Here is a 23,361-nt window from a genome sequence, read left to right as displayed (position 1 = left end):
ATATACTGTAACAAATAAAATTGGCTGTAAAGTTTTCCAGGTTGGGTGAGTGAGGCTAAGGACAAGACTTTCAAATGAATTATAATTTAGTTTAGGTTTGGGATTTATTAATAGACTTGAGTCAAATATGGCTCCAACTCCACCACCTCGACCAGTACTTCGAGGAACATGAGTATTATAATGACTCGGAGGAGTGGATTCATTTAAGCTAACATATTCATCCTCCTGCAGCCAGGTTTCAGTGAGGCAAAACAAATCAATATCATAGTCAGATATTAATTCATTGACTAAGACAGCTTTAGATGACAAAGACCTGATATTCAATAGTCCACATTTAATTCTCTTATTTTGGACTGTTGGAGATGTTGATTTAATTTGTATTAAGTTTTTATGATGAACTCCTCTTCTGTTTGTTTTATCTTTAAATAATGTAGGTGGACGGGGGACAGACACAGTCTCTATACTAAAGGACTGGGTGGGCAACTGCTCTAATGGAGGCGCAGAGAAGCGTGTAAGACTGCAGCTCTGCTTCCTGGTCTCAACTCTGGGTTGTCGACATGATTTTGGTCAGCTAATAAACTTGGCCATATTTCTAGATATGAGAGCTGCTCCATCCAAAGTGGGATGGATGCCGTCTCTCCCAATCAGACCAGGTTTTCCCCAGAAAGGTGTCCAATTGTCTATGAAGCCCACATCGTTTGCTGGACACCACCTCGACAGCCAGCGGTGAAATGACGACATGCGGCTAAACATGTCATCACTGGTCACATTGGGGAGGGGACCAGAGAAAACTACGGAGTCCGACATCGTTTTGGCGTATTCACACACCGATGAAACATTAATTTTAGTGACCTCCGATTGGCGTAACCGGGTGTCATTACCGCCGACGTGAATAACAATCTTACTGTATTTACGCTTATCCTTAGCCAGCAGTTTCAAAAAAGACTCGATGTCGCCCGCTCTGGCCCCCGGGATGCATTTAACTATGGCCCCCGGTGTCGCTAACTTCACGTTTCGGACTATGGAGCTGCCAATGACCAGAGTTGGCCTCTCAGCGGGTGTGTCGCTGAGCGGGGAAAATCTGTTAGAAACGTGGAGCGGTTGGTGGTGTACCGTGGGCTTCAGTTTGGGGCTATGCCTCCTTCGAACAGTCACCCAGCCTCCCGGCTGCTCGGGAACTACCGGGGGATGGCTAGCTGAAGCTACCTGTGGCTGTACCGCACCGGCTACAGGGGACTGGCTAACCACTGAGCTACTGACTGTTCGGTGGTGCGGTACCGTGCCTCTAACTCACTGACCCTCGCCTCCAAAGCTACAAATAAACTACATTTATTACAAGTACCGTTATCACTAAAGGAGGACGAGGAGCAACTGAACATGTGGCATACGGGACAGGAGAGAGGAGGAGAGGAGAGAGACGCCATTGCTATAGCTAGGCTAGTTAGTGTGGCTAACAGAAAACTGGTGAAACTATCAGATAGTGGTTACTAGAGTTAAGAGACCTGTTTGTGCACAGACAGAACAAGTCAAAGGATAGTGCAGAGATAAGTTCCAAAGAAAAATTCCAGGGGGCGCTTTTTTGCCACGCCCCCTAATTAATTATGCAGCCGAATTGTGCATAATATTGGTCTTAACAAGCACAAGAAGTTTCAGATGGCTCTGACAAAGTATATGATAGCCCCACACTTTTGCCTGAAAATCAGCCAAAAAGTAAAAAAAAAAATTCGAAAAAATCGGCAGCGATGACTTAGACGGGCCGTCACGGCCACGCCCTCTAATAAAAGGTGGTGATTTTGATAACTTTTCATTGTCGAGGCCTTGAGAACACACACGCCAAATTTCAAGCACATCGGATGAAATCCCTAGGAGGAGTTAGTTCAAATGCGACCCCTGGAAATGAGCCCAAAACCCGAAAAGTCCAAATTTGACAAAAAATGGACGCTGTACGCTTCACTGTAGCCTGGGGCACCAAGAGACTTTTTTGTGCGTCTGGGCATGTTACATACTCCCACCAAGTTTCGTACACGTGGATGAAACCGTGGCGAGGGGCACCGCCAAAAACACACACCTAGGTTGCGCTGTCGAGGCATATGCGCACATCGATGTGTGAGACCCCCAAAATGCGAAATTTTACACCTGACATGGGGGGGATAGGCAAATTTTCCTGAGTTTTCGGGGGGATATGGGCCGTCGAAAATGCGATTTACTTTTAAACGTCGTTCAGCGTTCAAAATCCAATAGGGCCTCGCCCCAGCGTGCTGTGCTCGGGCCCTAATTAAGGATCATTTTTGAATAACGAGTCAGAGGGTTTGTAAGCCTGCGTGGAACAAGAGGTGAACACCTGCAGCACACACTAGGGCTGTGCAATTAATCGAATTTTGATCACGATTTCGATTTTGTGGTCAAACGATTTAAAAAATCATATAATTCAGTTTAAATGATTTATTTTCCACTTTTCATTACACAATTTCTGAGAGACACGCATGCGCAATACATTTCATTTCACGCGGCCCCACTGACTAACAGGATAGCCCATACTCCCTCACGCAGCTGAAGAGTGAGGAGGTGTGTCGTTTGGTGTTCAAAAACAGTGAGTGAGATTGAAAGCGAATGAGAAGAATCCGACGAGAAGCAGCAGCACATAATGTGCAAGATTTGCTACAAGGTAATAGCTGCTCCTCTTGGTAATACTACAAATGTATTCAGCCATCTCAAACAAAAGCACAAAGTCACTCACGATGAATTAATAAAGAAACAAAAAGACAAAGCCAGTGCCACACCAGCAAGACGTCAACGCAAACTCAGTCATCGATCACAGACACATTGTTTAATGTGACTCCTTATCCGACAAGTTCGGAGAGGCACAAGACATTAGGCTACGTTTACACATAGAGTTGAGAAACGAAAATATTTCCCTCCCTCCGTTTTCCAAAATAACATTGTGCGCATAGCATCGTTTTTTCTAAGTTTTTGTTTACATCAACCTGCATAAATACGCCATCGAGCGCCATCATAACTGCGGCTTGCTTCCATGATCATTGTCATGGCGAAAGGTAAACATTGGTCGCACTTTAGGCGCATCAGCTGCCTAAAACTTGATTCGTTTTCAGAGGCGAATTCACCGTTTGCGTGTAAAAGATCGGTACAAACGAAGGGAAATGTCTCCTTTTTTTAAAATACCCATGTACGTGTAAACGGGGCCTACCAGCTGCCATTAGATATTTCTTAGCTAAAGATATGCAACCCAAAATACAGTCGAAGGTGAGGGTTTCAAGAAGATGCTTATTGCTTATTGATGCTTATGCTTATTATTATATTTATTTTGTTCTATAAGTACAGAGAATTTGCAGAGCAGCTGGATCCATAGTTTATTTTGGATAAATAATCGTGATATTGATTTTTTCCATAATCGAGCAGCCCTAGCACACACTGAATGAAAGTTCAGTCAGGCTGCATGCTACGTGAGTCTGAAGGTTTTAATGACATGCTAATGTCAACACAGATAGGAATAGCCGGGACATTAGAGAATTTAGTGACTGTGCCAACTTCACTGTTCTGATGAAGACTTCCTTCCTGTTTCTCATTTTTCCACCACATTCTTTAGCAATAAGCTCATGCCAACACACACACGCACCCACACACACACACACACACACGGTGGGTACAAGCAGACACACAATACACACTATTTTAGTTTGCCTGATCGTGTTTGTCCTGGCTGTGTTCCTTTCTGTGTCTCTGTTTCGTTATTTTTCTGTCTCCGTCTCTTTCTCATCCTTCCCATGTGTTTTAAAGGTGTGTGTGATTTTCCTCTTATCCACATTACATGATGTCCCCGCACTCTGCGTTTCACCACACATCTCCAGCTGCACAGTAGTGGCTTTGGACTTCTGAGAAACTGAACTGAGCTGTAATGGTTTGAGTCAGACGGGTGAAGCTTTGGGTGGGAAAGAATACACAATGAAAGCAGAATGATAGAAGAGTGAGCACGACGTGAAGAATTCAGAACTGAAGAATGGTGGAATTTTAAAATCTTGAAAATTGAGTGGCTGCAGATGGCATGACTCTACACATGCACACACTTGTATTTATCACTTACTGTAGACTGCATATGGACCAATAATCAAGTTTAAAACTTAATGCTTTAGTCTGTGGGACCAGGCTTTTCATGTCACTTACATCCTCACAGTGTCTTTAACACAAGAGAGTTATCCTTGGCTGTGTCGCTGCACCCCAGCCTTGCTTCTAGCTTCACATTTGAAAGTTTCCATGATGATCAAACAATGAGTTTTGTATTGGCAGCTTGGCCACAAGAAAATGATTCATATGTGCTGTCGTACTTTGACACAGTGAGAATATTTATTGGAGAAAAACAAGCAGCAGCTCTGTCCTCAGAGTGGTCTGACGTCATTCTGACCTGATTTATTTTCTTCTAACCTGTTGCTTCCTGTCAGCCATTGTTTGCTTCCCATCAGATAATGTTTTCATGGTGGTGGTAGCCAAGTATTTTTATTGGCTGCTCAGGAGACCTACATGTTACGTTGTGTGGCTGTGCACTATACGTACAGTATCTTTACCAATTTTTCCAGTGTATCTGTGAGGAAAACCAGAACAGAGGGACAGAAAGCACACATAAAGGGATCCTTTTTAGTTTAGGGAGAGGCAGGAAGTCAAATAGTAGATAAGAGATAAATACCAACTCTTGGCTTGGGCTGGCTGGAATTGGTGTCTGTCCAGTGGAGATGGATGAGTAACCTCACCTAGACAACAAATAAAGCACCTGCTGCTTTTTCCATTAATAAGTAATGGATTAGCAGGCCGCTGAATGGAAGACGTATACCCGCTCCACATGATGTCTTTGTCAAATTATTGTCTGTTGAGGAGACGAGGCCACAAAAGAAGTTATTTAATAAACTTTATTAATGTTGCACCTTTAACAGACACACACACACATATATCATGATCATCTGGTCAATTTGTTCAAAACCTGATGACCCAATAACTGCAAACGAACTAGTCTGCTAAAGTTAGCATGTTGACAGTGAACATGGTTAACACATAGACTTTAAGCCTTAATATCATTATCAGGTGAGTTCTATAAAAGATTCTTTGTACCAGGCTGTGTTGATTTCTGGACATTTTGACCTGGGGGCTTATGGAGACCGACTCATTTCTGTAGCCAGCCTCAAGTGGACGCTGGAGAAACTGCAGTAGTTTTTGGTACTTGTGCGTTGGCCACAGAGGTTGCTGCATGGGTAAATATTATTCTGCTTAGTAGCAGCATGTTAGCATGCTGACATTAGCGTAGTCCTAGTCCTGGTAGTAGTCTTAGTCCTGGGTTTATTTCAAACATAAGAGCTGTTCAGAGACCAAACAGAAGCAACTAGTGGGGAAAATATGAAGGTCACAAGATTTTTAAAAAGTTTCAGTGGTTGGATTTTAAAACTTAAGTCCTTGACATAAAGATCATGTTACAGTCTGTGACTCCACCTGTGACTGAACACAGCCATGGTTTTATCGTATGTCACTTCAGGATAAGACTGGAGTTATTCAGCATTTTACTCATTACCAACAAATCAACTCAAACTGAAGTAAACTGTGCATTTTTTGCAACTATTGAACAGCATCAGCATGGACATCATCATGAACAACAGTTCAGTTCAGTTTAAAGAATGTTGGTGCATGTAACATCAGCTCTGTGCCAAAACTTCCTAATGAGTGTGTGCTGACATGCTGCTCCAAAAAGGAGAGTGAACACTATAGTTTGTGGTTTTGCTGGTCTGCTAGGGAGTGGTTGTGTGAGGTTGGAGTGTGCGCGTGTGTGTGTGTGTGTGTGTGTGTGTGTGTGTGTGTGTGTGTGTGTGAAGCTTGTGTCAATGAGTTGTCAACAGTCCAGATCTCAGCACATGAAGTCATACCAAGCATTCCTCCCTGTATTCACCTCACTGTGCACACACACACAGCAGTTCTCTCACAGCAGTCAAGAAGAATTCCTCATGGTCGGCTAGCGTGAACTTGATGTGGGAAATAACCGAGTGAACAGACTTAATCTCTTCCTCGACATTTCTGTGTGTTTGTGTATTTTTGTGATTTTGCCAGCTTGTTGTGTATTATTTCCGTTGAAATCCTGACCCTGTAATCACAGCTCTATGATTGAAGTTCTGGTGATCAACATGGTGATTTTGGGTCTATGTTTAGGAAGTTTATATGTGTTGTATTTTAGGGAGAGTGATTTTTGGACCGTTGTGTGAAAAATTACTTTCATGATACTTTAGATGTGTAGCGACTAAAAACTAAAGCAGTCGCTGAGAGACTAAGCATGGGATGTTGCTGATTGTCTGACGCACTGTACCAACAAAATATCCGCTGAGATCAAAAAATGTGTTTAAGGATTTTATTAAAGAAGAAAAAACACAACTTTGTATAACGTGCTTAAAGTATGGAAAAATCAATCACAGCGATCCAAAGGAAAACATCAGTCAACAAAAAATACGGCCTCCCAATCACTCACCCTCTCTCTCTCTTTGTTCCTACTCCCTGCCGTGCCAAAGCACAGGTGAATATATTAACTATATGTTACCGCCTCTATTCCCATGACCCAGTTACTATAATATAACAACAACAAAACAAACAAAATATAACAACCCAAATAACCCAAACTACAAGATTATCTTTATTCACATCATACACACCTTCTACACACCAGCCCCTAATTTTTTAACTATCACCTCAATAATTACCCACATTACGCACAATAAGAGTCATGTAATAATTAAAGATTATTATAATCTTTAATCACTTCACATTTCTTGTCTCCTTCCTTCTCTCGATCCTGTAACAAAAGTTGTAAGTCAGTAGGGCCAGAGGTTGCCCTGTAGTGAGCTGGTATCGTCACTGTCAGTCAAAGTGTCAGAGTTAAAGTCAGAGATAATGTCAGCAATCCGTCCCAGCCGCTCCACATCCTGCATCGGCCTCTTGTAACAGACAGACCTTGGTTAAAGGCTGGTCCAGGCAGCTACTCTTCGTTTTGATGCGCACCTGACAAACCTCTTCGGTCCGGAAAGGTTTGTAGGACTCGTCCTATGACCCAGGAGTTGCAAGGTGCTGTGTTGTCCACTATAAGCACCAGATCTCCAGGAACAAGGTTGCGCTTCGCTCCTGACCATCTCTGCCGCTCTTGCAGTTGAGGTAAATACTCCTTCACCCATCTCTCCCAGAACAGGCCTGACATGTACTGAACCTGCTTCCATTGCCTGCGAGTGTACATGTCAGCCTCCTGGAAGACTCGTGGTGACAAAGATGGTGAAGCCTTTAAAAGCAGCAGTTGGTTAGGTGTCAATGCTTCTAGGTCATGAGGATCCATGGAAGCCTTTGTAATCGGTCAACCATTAATAATGGCTTCCACGTCACAGAGAACTGTGTGAAGGCCCTCTTCATCCAAACTCTGCACATTCAAGGTGGAATTGAGGACTTTACAGACTGATCGGATTAATCTCTCCCAAGAACCACCATGATGGGAGCCAGCGGGGGGTTAAAAGTCCATTTTATCCCTTTCTGAAGGAGGACATCATTAATCTATGCCTGATTCCATCTCAGGATCTGCCCCTGCCTATCTCAGCGTCTTACTAAAGGCTCGCGTCTCGACCAGGGCGCTACGCTACGCTCATACAAACCGCCTAGTTGTACCCTCGCCTCTCGCAAAGCGAGGTCACTCTAAACTCTTCTCTGTGGTTGTCCCCAAATGGTGGAATGACCTACCAACGGCTACTAGAACAGCAACATCCCTTTCTACCTTTAAAAAACACCTTTCTGTTTCGAGAATGCTTCCCTGCCTAACAAAACTAACAACTACTCTGTGCTCCTTTACACATTTCTCAGCTTATGTCTTCCTCTGTAAGTCGCTTTGGATAAAAGCGTCTGCTAAATGCAATGTAATGTAATGTAATGTAATGATTCCACTGCTCAATAGATGTTTTCAACTCACGTTCTGCTCCTTTGAAATTTGTCCCATTATCAGAGCGCAGTTCCCGTACTTGGCCACGTCTTGCTATAAAGCGTCTGAGAGCATTTATGAAGGCGTCCGTGTCAAGGAAAGGTGCCACTTCAATGTCGATTGCTCTTGGTCATGCAGGTAAAAATAACCCCATACCTCTTCACGACACTCCTTCTGCTCTTCACCTCGAAAGGTCCAAAATAGTCCAATCCAACCCGAGTAAACAGAGGTTCATCTGGAGTAATCCTTTCAGAAGGTAAGTCTGCCGTCTGCTGAGACACTGAATGAGCATTCAATCGTCTACAGGTCACACACTTTGACAAGACACTCCCTATAGCTGTACTAGCTCCCATGATCCAGTATCTCTCCCGCAGCTTGGATAACATGTGATTCCGCCTGCTATGTCCTACCTCTTGATGAATGTGTCTCAGAAGAAGGGTTGAGATATGTAGATCTTTTGCTAGTATTATGGGATGTTTAGCTTCAGCTGGCATAGATGACCTGCTGAGCCAACCACTAACTCTCAAAACAACATCCTTCATTAGTGGACAGAGTGTGTGGATGTGACTGTGACCTTTGACACTTTTGCCTTTTTCCAGCATGGAGAATTCCTCTGGAAACCTCTTCCTTTGGCTGTGCTTGATGATCTCCAGCTCTGATTTCTGTAGACTGTACAAGAGCCCTGTTCAACTGTCTCCTCTTCTGACTGAGAGATGAGAGCCAAATTTTAAATCTCAAGATCCAAGCTACTGACTTTCTCAAATGGATCCAAGTGGTGAGCAGGTTCTTTCCTGAACCACTCCAATCAGTGAACTTGTAAGATCTGGACCTTGTAAGAGCTGAGCATTGAGTGATGTTCCTTGGAAACTCGCTCCTGAAACGGGCTTGTGTAGGACCCAAATGCAGCACAACAGCAAGGGATACTTAGTAATGTTCTTTATTGAGGAACTCACAGCAGGCGATATGGCAGGTGAGAGAGAGGGAATAAGTCCTGAGTTCAATCGGAGAGTCCGTGGCAACGAACTGGAGCAGGGGGACAGACTGCCCGGGGAAACCTCCAAACAGCCAGGGAAACAGACAGACAGACACCAGAAACACTGAGGCAGAACTCGTGGTCGGGGACGAAAAGACCCCCTCGTCCTCAGATGAAGAGTCCATAGAGGACGATGGCGGGTCCACCTCGCTAGGGCCGGGGATGGGTGGGGCACCAGAGGTGCTCAGGCGGGGGTTATCAGTGGACGGGCGGATCCTGGAGGGCTGGTCCGGGTGCTGCCGGTGGAAGTCAGTAATGAGCTGAGGGTCAAGGATGTAGCTGGCGGGGACCCACGACCTCTCCTCTGGACCATATCCCTCCCAGTCAACCAGGTACTGGATGCCCCTCCCACGGCGACGAGAGCGGATAAGCCGTCGTACCGTGTAGGCTGGGTCTCCATTGATAAGGCGAGGGGGTGGAGGAGTCGGGGTAGCAGGAATCAAGGGACTCTCCAGAACCGGCTTGATTTTTGAGACATGGAATGTGGGGTGTACTCGCATGGACCTGGGAAGCTTGAGGCGGACTGCAGCAGGGTTGATGACCTTCTGAATTTCGTAGGGGCCGATGAACTTGGGTGCCAGTTTCTTCGAGTCGACCCGGAGTGGTAGGTCCCGGGTTGACAACCACACCTTCTGTCCCACTTGATAAGCAGGAGCCGAGGTGCGGCGACGATTGGCCAAGGCTGTGTAACGGCCCACCGACCGCAGGAGAGTGGATCTGGCCTGGGACCAGGTGCGGCGACACCGGCGGATGAAAGCCTGTACAGAGGGGCAAGAAACCTCCCTCTCCTGGGCTGGAAATAGGGGTGGCTGGTATCCATAAGCACACTGGAAAGGGGAGAGACCAGTGGAGGAGCTGAGGAGTGTGTTATGGGCATATTCTACCCAGAGCAACTGCTGCGACCAGGAAGTGGGGTGACTGGAGACCATACACCGGAGAGCCACCTCCATCTCCTGGTTTTTCCGCTCCGTCTGGCCGTTAGATTGAGGATGAAACCCGGATGACAGGCTGGCCGTGGCCCCGATGAGAGAGCAGAACTCTCTCCAAAAAACCGAGGAGAACTGCGGCCCTCGGTCAGAGACCACATCGACTGGAAGACCATGGAGCCGGAATATGTGCTGGAGGACCAGTTCAGCAGTCTCTTTGGCTGAAGGGAGCTTGGGCAGGGGAATGAAGTGGGCCATCTTGCTAAACCGGTCTACCACGGTAAGGATAGTGGTGTGTCCTAGAGATGGTGGTAGACCGGTCACAAAGTCCAGAGATATGTGGGACCAGGGACGATGGGGAACTGGAAGCGGGAGCAGGTGACCAGCAGGAGCCTGGTGGGAGGATTTGTTCCGGTTGCAGACAGGGCAGGCCTTGACAAACCCCTGGGTGTCCAGGTCCAGGGAGTCCCACCAGAATCGGCGCTGAAGAACCTCCTTGGTCCTCTGGATCCCTGGATGGCAGGTGAGGTGCGTGTTGTGGGCCCACTGGAGCACCTCAGAACGGAGGTGGGCCGGGACGAAGAGCCGGTTGGGAGGACAGGCGCTGGGACCTGGTTGCTCCTCCAGCGCCGTCCTAACTCTCTCCTCAATCCCCCATGTAATGGCGGCGGCCAGGCGAGCAGAGGGAAGGATGGTGTCCGCTGCTGTGGAAACCTCTTCCTCTTCCTTCAGGAACTGGCGGGAGAGGGCGTCAGGCTTAACGTTGCGGGTTCCCGGGCGATAGGAGAGAGTGAAATTGAATCGGGTGAGAAAGAGGGACCAGCGGGCCTGCCTGGAGTTCAGTCTTCTGGCTGACCTGATGTATTCTAGGTTCTTGTGGTCCGTCCATACGAGAAATGGTTGTTCGGCCCCCTCCAGCCAGTGACGCCACTCGTCCAGTGCCAATTTGACCGCCAGAAGCTCCCGATTTCCAATGTCATAGTTCATTTCTGCGGGAGTCAGGCGTCGAGAGAAAAAGGCGCAGGGGTGGAGCTTCTGGTCATCAGTAGCCCGCTGAGACAGGACAGCCCCCACCCCGACATCAGAGGCGTCTACTTCCACCACGAACTGTCTCTTGGGGTCGGGCATACGCAGGATAGGCGCAGAGGTGAAGCGATTCTTGAGGGTCTGGAAGGCATCTGTGGCGGCGGAGGACCAGCTGAAGGGGACTTTGGAGGAGGTGAGAGCTGTGAGAGGGGCTGCCACCGTGCTGTATCCCCGAATGAAACGACGGTAAAAATTGGCGAACCCCAGGAATCTTTGTAGCTGCTTCCGGGAGTCAGGAACAGGCCAGGCGGCGACGGCTGAGACCTTGGCTGGATCCATCTGGATGCTCCCCTGGCCGACAATGTATCCAAGAAAGGAGACTGATGGAGCATGGAACTCGCATTTCTCTGCCTTAACAAACAGCGAGTTTTCCAGGAGCCGTTGAAGAACCCCCTGAACATGGTGGATGTGGTCCTCCTTGGCCTTGGAGAAAATTAGAATATCATCCAAGTAGACGAAGACATGCTTGTTAAGCATGTCCCGGAGCACGTCGTTGACCAGAGCCTGGAAGACGGCGGGGGCGTTGGTGAGGCCAAAAGGCATCACCAGGTATTCATAGTGTCCAGTAGGTGTGTTGAATGCTGTCTTCCACTCGTCGCCCTCCCGAATTCGCACCAGGTGGTAGGCGTTGCGGAGGTCCAGTTTGGTGAAGATGGTAGCCCCCTCCAGGAGTTCAAAGGCAGACGAGATGAGGGGGAGGGGATACCGATTCTTCACCGTTATGTCGTTGAGGCCTCGGTAGTCGATGCAGGGCCTCAATGATTTGTCCTTCTTCTCGACAAAAAAGAACCCCGCTCCAGCAGGGGAGGATGACGGACGGATGATGCCAGCCGCCAGGGAGTCGTTAATGTAGTCCTCCATGGCCTTCCTCTCTGGTGCGGACAGGGAGTATAGACGACCTCGGGGAGGACTGGTGCCGGGTAGAAGATCTATGGCACAGTCATATGGACGGTGTGGAGGCAAAGAGGTCGCCTTCGCCTTGCTGAAAACCTCCCTGAAATCGTGGTACTCTGGCGGGACCCCCATCAGATCAGGAGCCAACGTGGTGCAGGGCCTGGACTGAGGAGCGGAGGCCTGCTTGAGACAGACTTGGTGACAGGCCGAGCTCCAGCCCAGAATGGCTCCCGTCGCCCAGTCTATGTGGGGATTGTGGCGCCGGAGCCAGGGATATCCCAAAATGAGTGGGATACGCGGAGAGTCCAAGATGTGAAACGTGATAGTTTCGTGGTGGTTGCCGGAGAGAAGCATCTGCACTGGAACAGTCTGATGAGTGACGGTCCCCAGCAGGTGACCGTCCAGGGCGTTGGCGGGGACAGGCTGAGGCAGCGGAACCCTTTCTATCTCCAACTGCTGGGCCAGCTCTTCATTTATAATGGAGACGTCGGCGCCAGAGTCAATGAAGACGGCAAGGGAGTGGGAGCCCCCTGGTAGCAGCAGGCGACCATGGCAGAGGGGGCGTTTCCTGAGGGACAGTTCAGAGGTCGGACTCACCAGTACATCCCTCGCTACTGGTGAGACCTGGCTTTTTGCTGGACACCTGGAGACGAAGTGTCCGTCTTGTCCACAGTACAGACATAGGTTGTGTCTTTGACGACGCTGGCGTTCCTCTGGTGACAGAGTGGTTCTGCCAACCTGCATAGGTTCTGAATCTCCCCTCTGAGGTTCAGGCCGGGAAGAGGATACCTCCGGTACTGCACGGAACTGGGAAGGAAGAGGATGCCCAAACCGTCCTCGCCGTCTCTCCTCCCGCCTGGCCTGGATGCGTCGGTCCACCCGCCGTGTGAGTTCGATGAGCTCATCCAAAGTGGCAGGGAGATCATATGACACCAGCTCGTCCTTAACATACTCCTCAAGCCCCTGTAGGTAGGCGTCGCACTGGGCCTCGGTGTTCCATTTACTCTGGCGAGCCCTGGTGCGAAAGTCAATAGAGTAGTCAGCCACGGAGCGGTCCCCCTGGTGGAGGTTCAGGAGACCGCCCATAGCATCTGGACCCTGGGAAGGTGGGCCAAAAACCTTCCGGAGCTCAGCAGCGAAGTCTCTGAAGGAGCTGCAAGCAGGAGTTTGACGTTCCCATTCAGCGGTTCCCCACAGGCGGGCCCTCCCCGTGAGGTGATTAATGGTGAACGCCACTTTGGCCTCCTCAGAGGCGAATGTGTGTGGCTGCAGGGCGAACAGGATTGAGCAGTTCGTAATAAACGGATTACAGACCTCTGGGTTCCCCGCATAACGTTCCGGAGCCCCAACTCGGGGTTCAGAAACTGGACCAGGTGGCGTTGGTTGGAGTACGGCAGCAGGCGCTGTTGCAGGTAGGTTCTGGACCATATTCTGTGAGAGCACAGTAGTGAGCTGCTGGATCTGTGAAGCTAATGCCGCTAATGTCTGCTCCTGGTTAGCGGCAGCCTGTTGTTGAGTGACGGTAGCCTGGCGTACCTCGGCTGCGGTGGAAGCAACCAATGCCTCGTGTCGCTGGAGAATGTTCTCCACCCTCTCCAGGCGTAGCTCTGGCGAAGCGGTGTGTGCTGGATCCATGCTTTGGCCAGATTGTACTGAAACGGGCTTGTGTAGGACCCAAATGCAGCACAACAGCAAGGGATACTTAGTAATGTTCCTTATTGAGAAACTCACAGCAGGCGATATGGCAGGTGAGAGAGAGGGAATAAGTCCTGAGTTCAATCGGAGAGTCCGTGGCAACGAACTGGAGCAGGGGGACAGACTGCCCGGGGAAACCTCCAAACAGCCAGGGAAACAGGCAGACAGACACCAGAAACACTGAGGCAGAACTCGTGGTCGGGGACGAAAAGCTGAGGTGATTACCGGGGCAGAGACAGACGAGCAGGTCAAAGGCAGGCAGGGTCGGCAACGGGAGATCAGTCCGGACAAAAGTGCTGGAAAGGCTTGCATGACGCGAAGAACAATCTGGCAAAGAGTGTCTGGAGGTTGGTGCTTAAATACAGGGTTGATTACTGATGAGGAGCAGGTGTGGGAGGCGGGAGAAACCATGGTGACTGATGAGGAGGCGGGGCTGACAGGTGAGTGGAAAGTTACTGGGTGCAGGTAAGAGGGAAAAGCAGGCAGCGGACCGGAGTGGATTGTGACAGCTCCACAGTCAAAAACAATTCTAATCTTCTTTTTAGTAGGATGGCAAACATCATGGTGCGGGATGTACCATACCCTGCCATCACTACGTTCCAAATCCTCCTCAGGCACCCTTTCAGCATAGTCTTTGGCAACAAGATCATTCACGAAGGCCGTATAATCAGCATGAAATGAGGAATCCTTCTGAAGCCTCTTCTTCAGGTGTAAGGCACGCTGCTCAACGATTTTCCTGTTATTTGGCATGCTAATGTCCTTTTTCCTCAATGGCAAGTTGATCTGATAATGACCATTGACCTGCTTTGCTGAACTTGTGACCAGCTCCATGAACTTCTGATCTTCTCTTGACATGCCAGGCTGTTCATTCATGCTGCATTCGGGGAAGTCGGTCCTATACTGCTGCTGCCAAAGTTCGTCCAAATTCACAACTGAGACTCTGTTCACTGATAACTTGGGCTGCTCTCCATCCTCTGCATCTTCACTGTCTCCTTTAAGTGGACCATTCACAGTCCAGCCCAGCATTGTTCTGACTGAATAGGGTCCATTTCCAACACTACGAATGACTTGCAAGGGTTCCAAGACTTTAAAGACATTTGTCCCAATCAACAGCTCGATACCTGCATCAATCTCAGGCAAATGAACATGCTTTAGATGAGGCCATTTCTGAAGATCACTCTGTTTTGGAATGTTTCCCTTGTCAGCAGGCGTATATGCTTGTGTGTAGGCCTTAGGCAGCTCACAGAAATGATCCTCAGTTAAACCAGCCACTTCTAGTCCTGGCACAATGTGGCTAGTCACCACTTTCTCTTGGCCCATTGTCCGTAGCAGAATATGAACTTTCTTATCTGCGAGATCAAGCTTTTCCATTAAAGCCTCTGTACAGAATACTACAGTACTTCCTGGGTCCAAAAAAGCATAGGCGGTGATAATTTTACTGCCTTTCTTGGACTTAACCTGCACTGGGACTATAGGAAGTTTGCAGTCGTGATCACCAGCCCCTGTAAGCCCACTTGACATCAGAGCACTGTCCACTGAAACCACAGATTTCCTTTTAGCCTGGTCAGAATTTTTATCCTTTTCTCTTTGAGGAATGTGAAGGACTGTTGGATGTTTGAGACCACATTTCAAACAGGTAATCCGTTTTCTGCAAACTTTGCTGATGTGTCCAATACACAAACAGCCAAAACAGATCCCATTTTCTCTTAAGAAACCTATTTTCTCTTTGTGTGCCTTCTTCCCCAACTGTGGACACAAATCCAATGCGTGTCCTCCTCCACAGCAGATGCATGTCCTCCTTACAGACTCGACATGCTCCTTTCCTTTAGTTTCAGGTTGAATTCTGTTTATCACAGGGGCTACAGTAGTAGCAGAGCTGGTTCCTTTAATTCCTGAGCGAGATTGTGGATTAGGCTTGTTCACAGCTCTACTACTTGTCAGTGATGGAGCGTCCTGTATGTTTCCAAACACTGGGTCAGTTAAAATCTGTACTTGTCTCTCTATGAAGTGTGTGATGTCAATGAATGTAGCTCTCTGGCCATGCCTTTCCTGCAGTTCACAGGCTGCAGATCGCCACTTGTCCCTAAATTTGTAGGGCAACTTTCTTATGATGGTTAACATATAGCTGGCATGTCCAGTTCATGCAGGTATTGCACTTCTTCCATGATGTTACAGCAACCTTTGAGAAAAACCCTGTAACCTTGAAGAGCTTTTACATCCTCATTTTTGATTGACGGCCATGAAAGAGCTCTTTCCATATATGCCGATGCAATCTTCAGCTCATTTCCAAATTGCTCCTGTATAGGCCTGCCGCGATTAGTCGATTAGTCACGATTATGACGACGAACAAAATCGTCGACAACTAATTTAGTAGTCGACGCTTCGTTTTTTTTTTGTTTTTTTTTAACTTTGCTTTTCTCTTGAAACTGTGCCTGCAGCTTCCACTGCCGCATCTGCCTTTCTGTCACATATATACACACACACACACACACACATATGCGCAGTAGTAGTAGTAGTAGTGGTATTCGGCGTCAGGCCTGACTGTACCGTAAATGATACCATAACACAGACCCTCCAGGAATTCACAATGTTGCGATTTGCAACTTCAACGCAACTTCAGTGAATCCCCGTGAATTCAGGGCGGTGTTGCAATTTTAACCAATCACCGCATTTTTCCGCAACTTCCGCGCAGTCTGCCCGGGGGATTCAACTCGGTGGGTCAGGGACGGCCTCCGCCGGGCACATTTCCTCCACGGTGGCTCTGGGTCGGCATGGAAACACTCGGGGGCGGAGGTGGCTCGCGGCTCCATCCGCAAGCTTTACAGCGCCCGCCCACTTGCACCTCTCCGGGACAATCAATTTATGTATGATCCGATTAGTCGAATAATCGAAAAAATAATCGGTGATTAGTCGACTATCAAAATAATCGTTTGTGGCAGCCCTACTCCTGTAATAGAGCTTTTGCCTTTGCATATCCCTTCTCAGGCTCCATATGTTGGCAGCTTCTTATCAGTTCCTAGGGGTGACCCCTTGTGTGCTGATCCAGGAAGTACAATCTGTCACTATGATTTGCAGTATTCCTCTCCACGCTGTTCTCAAAGGCCTTTACAAATGCATGATATGTTAATGGATCACCATCAAAAATTGGTATCTCCCTCTTAGGTAAAGATGAAAGGCATTGCTGTTGTATCAACAGTGTTGTTATTTCATTTTGCTTTGTCATAATTCCAAACATATTGTTTTGATATTCATTTGGACCAATATTTGTCTTCACAGCTTTTCCATCTTGCATTTGTGTCTTTCTTTGAGTACTGTGTTCACTGCCTGTAGCTCGGGTTCATGGGAGGTAAGTGACATAGGTTTTGAATACATTAACTGAGATGGATTTTTCTCCTTAGGTCTTGTTCCTGCATGCAGATGAATATATTTGATTTCCTGTTGTGACAATTGTGTTACATATGACTTTGCTTTAGCACTGAGGGTCTGTGCTTTCCCTTGTCCTTTTTCCCAATAGGAGTTCATTCCATCTGAGCGATTTGTCACAGAGGTTTTCCCGTTTAGGATACTCAGAGACTTGAGCACATTCAGTTTAGCCATGTTTGCTGCAATTTCCTCATCCAGTTTAAGCTGCTCCTTCCTTTTACGTAGCCGTTCCTCCTCTTCTTCCATTTGGTGTTTGTTTTTTAATAACCTTTGTCTCGTCTTCAAAGCTGCCAAATCAGCCTCTGCTCTGAGACGTGCAGAAGAAATACTGGAAGCAACAGACTTTGTTCCTGTACCAGAGTTTTGTGATTTGAGTACTCTGTTTCCCACATTTGACACACTGTCATTTGGTTTTACGTGGTCTTGCATGTCATCTGTATTGATTATAGAAGCTGCAAGTGGCTGAGGTTCATCATCTGTTGGAGAGAATACTTGTTCATTCATTTCAATTTTATTCTCCCAAGCCTTTGCTGTGAGCTTAGATTCCCTTTTTCCACTCTCCATTTCCGAACTCGAAACAACAGCACTTATTTGACTCATTTTCCTCTTATTTCCTTTTCACAGTTCCTTTTCACTACATTTATGCATCCAAACACTTCCACAGCCCGAAAGGAAATTCCTCCCGACAACGTCACATACACCAGCAGCGGCAATTTCAAACAGAAGCAGAGATTCTTCCTCCGACAGCGTGGAGATATTACAGCACTGGATCCCCACAATCATTACCAGCAATTGGGATGACCTACTCCCTCAACCGACATGCAATCAAACAATTGTCCCCAATGAACAAAGAGCAGAGAATATGCAAGCCGCATTCCTTCCAATAATACACAGCTTTACGCACATATACACTGGTAAGCGTACCTGGCTTTTGAGTGCGTCTCCTGAGGTTGTAATGAATGAGATCCAGTCCTTCCTCCATCATCTATTTCTGATGATCCTTTCTCCCATTTGATCCTTCAATCTGCTGCGCCGTCCTGTGTTTTCCTTAATGCCGTTTTTTTTGTTGACAAAAATGTAGCGACTAAAAACCAAAGCAGTCGCTGAGAGGCTAAGCCTGGGATGTTACTGATTGTCTGACGCGCTGTACCAACAAAATATCCGCTGAGATAAAAAAATGCGTTTAAGGATTTTATTAAAGAAGAAAAAACACAACTTTGTATAACGTGCTTAAAGTATGGAAAAATCAATCACAGCAAACATAAGGAAAAACAGCGGTCAACAGAAAAAAACGGCCTCCCAATCACTCACCCTCTCTCTCTTTGTTCCCTCTCCCTGCCGTGCCAAAGCACAGGTCAATATATTAACTATATGTTACCGCCCCTATTCCCGTGACCCAGTTACTATAACAAAACAAACAAAATATAACAACCATATATATATATATATAATATAACAATAAACTACAAAATTATCTATATACACATCATATATGCTTTCATGGCTCCTACAAGATGTATTCTGAACAGAATGATCAGGCACAGTCTTCTGCAGCAAACATTATGCAGAGTTAATATCCTTTACTTAATACCATAACACTTTTAAATCCTGCATTTAAAACCTTCTTATGAGCATAATTCCCATGAAGTATCAAAAGTAAAAATGTTCATTGCGCTGAATAAACTCCCATGTGCATGTGTTGTATTATTATCTTGTATTATAAACATGAATACTGACTGTCATTTTCACCTAATAGTATATTATATATATTATATAATATATCAGTTGTTTTGTCAGGTTGAGATAAGATGTGTGAGTGAGGAGGACCATATCACACACACACAGTACATAAACACTCATGATTCTTATGCACATGGCTTTGCTATGTTTTTATACTAAACAAACATTTCAGCGGCAGAAATGTATCTTACAGTATGCAAAATGCAGCAATAAACATTGAAGGTTTGTTAATAAACAAAACTTTTTCTTTCTGTTCAGCCTCACTAAGTGCACCAACAACATCTCTGTGTGGAGGTTCTGGGTAGACGTCTCTAACCAGAACTGGCTAGACTTGTGCTCTCTGTGATTCTTAATCACAGCAGATTATTAATGTTCTAAACATAAATGTCAGTATGAGTATTAGTTGCTGCTATAAAATCATGATGAGCAGGATTTTAACCTTTCCCCTCTCCTTTTAGAAGTTGGAGTCTCTCTCTCTCTCTTGGAGTGACAATGGCAGACAGTTCGCACTGTTTCTACTGCCAGGAGGACCTCGGGGGGAAGAGGTTCGTACGCAACCAAGGCAGGGCGGTATGCGTCCGCTGCCACACCAAATTCTGTGCCAACACCTGCACTGAGTGCCACCGACCCATCCCTGTGGAATCAAAGGTGTGCGTTATCCTGCAAAACATTGCCCTGTGTGACAATGTTTAATTTCCCTCCATGTACCTCTCATCGAAGTCTCTCATGTTCCTTCCTTCATCAGGAGCTCAGCCATAAGGGAAAGTACTGGCATGAGGAGTGTTTCCGTTGTGCTAAGTGTTACAAGCCTCTGGCGAAGGAGCCCTTCAGCACCAAGGATGACCGCATCATGTGCGGGAAGTGCTGCTCCAGAGAGGATGCTCCACGCTGCCATGGCTGCTATAAAGCCATACTGGCTGGTAAGACCAATGACCAACAATTAGCAAAGCACAGAATTAATTAGACCTAAAAATGATGCTGGTTTTAGGGTTGCAACATTTGAATACTTTCAGAATAATTTGCATTAGTAAATAGTTGCATAGTTGCATTTTAGAAATAATTTGTTGACAATGATTTGTCCAATCAGAAGTATTTGCAGTGACATCAATGAGAAGCTGTATCTGTATTCATGTATGGATGAAACAGCAAGCTGAACCAGTTCTTCCATTGAACAGGCCCACATGTTGTTTTAATGATTGCTTTTATTTGAATGAAGAAAAGGTCAAACACAGACAAATATTACAAACCATCAGAATGCCAGGTAACTATAACAGGTACGTATTATGTGCTTACATTTACAACATATTAATCCCTCGGATTCATAAACAAATAAAATATGAATAAATATACTTTCTGGCAATGCCACAATAATAGAAGATACATGGATGAGGATTGTCGCATCTTCCAAAATAAAACAAAGGACTACTACTACCTTTGATCAGAGAAGAGAATCTAATGGAAAGCTACCAAAATAAAATTCAAAATTGTTGTGGAGAAATTGCTGAAAGTGAATGGCACCAGGTCAGGAGAGAAGAAAGCGTTCAGGAGCCTCTGATGTCTTATGCTGTAATATTTATTGAAGCTTGATCAAGGTGAATCAGAGACATTTTCACATACAATCAGGTATGCATATGAGTCAATCTCTGTTCTGCCCAACTCATGCTGTTGGTCAGGCTTTAAACCCATACTGATGACAATATAAATACTTTACGCCCAAAGTAGTCAAAGGGAATGCATTTACCCACATTAGTGTTCACCTTCAACACATTTTAGTCTGGAGACACTGTTGTCTGTTCATGCTAATGGAACGTCAACAGCTAGCTATCTATTATGTCTGCATAAGCATTAATGCTGAGAGGCAGCGCCATCATTACCTGTGTCTCTTTTCATCTTTGGTCTCATGCAGGCACAGAGAGTGTGGAGTACAAAGGGAACTCTTGGCACGATGAGTGTTTCACCTGTTACAACTGTAAACGACCAATAGGATCGCAGAGTTTCCTCTCCAAAGGAAGTGATGTATACTGCAGCCCATGCTACGACAAGAAGTTTGCCAAACACTGTGTCAGCTGCAAAAAGGTTTGTTTTTCTCCTCAACTGCTGACCAGACCTTCCTCATTTTTCCTAAAGCAGGACATGAACATGATGACCTGAATAGGATATGATAAACCTTACGTACATCACGACTGTCATTTTCATTTTAAACTGGAATAGGGAAGGTGAAGGGAGGTTAAACCTGACTCATAAAGAAAAAAAGGATTTGGATAGAAATTACTATGATAACCATGGTTGACTAACTCTGTCTTCAGCCAATCACCTCTGGAGGAGTAAACTACCAGGACCAACCATGGCATGGTCACTGTTTTGTGTGCAGCTCTTGCTCAAAGCCTCTGGCAAGGACGAGTTTCACCAACCACCAGGACCAGGTCTTCTGTGTCGACTGCTACAAGAACACTGTGGCAAAGAAATGCAGCGGCTGCCAAAACCCAATCACAGGTGGTTTGAAATTTAAACCAAAGTTTATGTTGTTATAAAGTACAAATGAAAAGAACTGTCAGTGAATTAAATATGCACATGAAGGTATTTCATGCCAGTCGGTAACTAATATAGTCGAAAATATTAACGGGAAGGGAAAAGCATTCATACACTCATGTCAGGCCGGGACTCAAATGAGGACTCAGATGCAGAGTTAGACAGTAAGCTGTTTTATTCAGGACGGGGAAAATCCTCGACTGAGTGAGGCTATGAAAAGGCCCTAAACTAAAGGAAACAAAAATCACTCCAAGGAGGAAAAAACTCTGAACTACACTAAATAACAAAATCAAAATCACTCTCAACGAGGAACAATAAAGCTAGGACTAATAGTATTAAAGATTAACGAAATCAAAATCACTCATAAAGAGGAAAAACAAAAAGGCTATGAAACATCAACTTAAGGCGCTCAAAAACGAGGCTGAAAACACACTAGACTAGATACAAAGTAACAAAAGGCTAGACTAGGAATTACAACAGAAAATCACTCATTCGAGGAAGAAAACAAAAAGATACTTGAGCTAAGGAGCTGTGGCTATGGACTGTGGAAAAAAGGCTTTGGTGCACGACGAAGGACGAAACACTTTGGCACAAGACAAAGGGAGACGCAGACAATATATACACAAGGTAATGGGGAACAGGTGGAGACAATCAGGGCGGGGAAGACAATCAGACCGGTGACACACGAGGAAGGGCAAGTGACCTGAAACGAGAGGAGAGTTATCTTTTCAAAATAAAACAGGAAATGACAAGACATGACAAAAACCCAACTTGACCTCACCGCGGTGTGACAACTCAAACATCTGCCTTCTGTCGGTTAAATATTACAGTTCTCAGAGATCTTTGGTGTGGTCACATGGTCCAGTGTATTTTTGTTTGGACAAGTGAAAATCATCCCGACTGTGAGGTTAGGCTGATGTCGTGTTGACATCGTTTGGGATGGATGGTAGAAACAGGAAACAGGAGTTCACATTTATGGCAATATTGACAACATAACAATAGTTATGAAATTTGGGTTTAATTACCTAGAATTATGCACCTCACAGCAAGAAGGTTCCTAGATTGAACCATGGCTTGGTTTCTATGTGGAGTTTGTCTACGTGGGATCAAGGATAAGGATAAGCAATCATGGAAAGTGAAAGAATGGATGGATGATAACTGTCTGAATGCAAAAAACCTGATCAATAGGCAATGGTCACATGATAATTTCTGACTCTCCTCTCCTCTCCACTCCTCTCAGGTTTTGGTAAAGGAGTGAATGTGGTCAACTATGAGGGCAGCTCCTGGCACGAATACTGCTTCAACTGTAAGAAATGCTCCCTCAGTCTGGCCAACAAGAGCTTCGTAACCAAGGGGAGAGACATCCTCTGCGCTGACTGTGGCAACAAGTAGAGATGGAAAGCCTGGTCACTGTCTAACAGCGGTCATGATGGTTTTTTTTTTGTTTATTTTATTTTTACATAAAGGCCAGAGGATCCATTTCAGTGTTCTGTTTGATATTTGTAATTGAGTGTGCGTACAAGGCGCACACTATATGTTATCCACCGCGCTTATTGAGTGTGCCTGAAAGCGCACACTATATGTTATCCACCGCGCTTATTATTGAGTGTGCGTGCAAGGCGCACACTATATGTTATCCACCGTGCTTATTATTATTCTTCCGCCCTTTTTTTGTCACGCTACTCCTCCCAGAGTTTTTGTCGCACATACACAAAACGGGTATCGAAACGAACGGCTCGGCCGGGAATCGATTGCTATGACTTTTCTAAGAGTTTCGGCAAACGGTTTTGCCAAAAATCCAGAAAAACGAAGCCAAAAAATGAATGGGTGTGTATTGCGAGAACTTTCCAGAGCTAGAGTGAGTGATGTCATCACTAGAGTGGAGAGGGGAGAGAACGATCAGTGAAAAAATAAAACGGATTTGACTACCGCCTCAAATGCCCAGCTACAGACACGATTATCCCCTCAAATGTAGGAAAATTCGAGGTGATCGCAGTGATAACACTGTTGAAGCTGTCTCTTTTATAGTTTTGGCTCCATAC

General features: G+C 46.0%; 1 protein-coding gene across 2 annotated transcripts in view; it reads left to right on the top strand.

Annotated features, from left to right (window-relative positions):
* LOC104939734 (four and a half LIM domains protein 1) overlaps positions 1-22,798 on the top strand; it is a 33,772-nt gene extending 10,974 nt beyond the window's left edge. Inside the window, exons 3-8 of one of the 2 annotated variants that reach the window (XM_027277287.1) lie at positions 17,675-17,964; positions 19,249-19,438; positions 19,536-19,710; positions 20,697-20,866; positions 21,097-21,283; positions 22,560-22,798. In XM_027277287.1, the coding sequence (XP_027133088.1) occupies positions 19,283-19,438; positions 19,536-19,710; positions 20,697-20,866; positions 21,097-21,283; positions 22,560-22,711 (840 nt within the window). In that variant the 5' untranslated portion in view covers positions 17,675-17,964; positions 19,249-19,282 and the 3' untranslated portion in view covers positions 22,712-22,798. The remainder of the gene's footprint in view (positions 1-17,674; positions 17,965-19,248; positions 19,439-19,535; positions 19,711-20,696; positions 20,867-21,096; positions 21,284-22,559) is intronic. The other variant, XM_019272133.2, reaches the window with a different exon arrangement.
* The last annotated feature ends 563 nt before the right edge of the window (positions 22,799-23,361 follow it).

This window comes from Larimichthys crocea, unplaced genomic scaffold (assembly GCF_000972845.2).
Source record: "Larimichthys crocea isolate SSNF unplaced genomic scaffold, L_crocea_2.0 scaffold97, whole genome shotgun sequence".
Lineage (NCBI taxonomy): Eukaryota > Metazoa > Chordata > Actinopteri > Sciaenidae > Larimichthys > Larimichthys crocea.
Note: the sequence above shows the minus strand (reverse complement) of the source record. Positions and strands in the feature narration are given on the sequence as shown.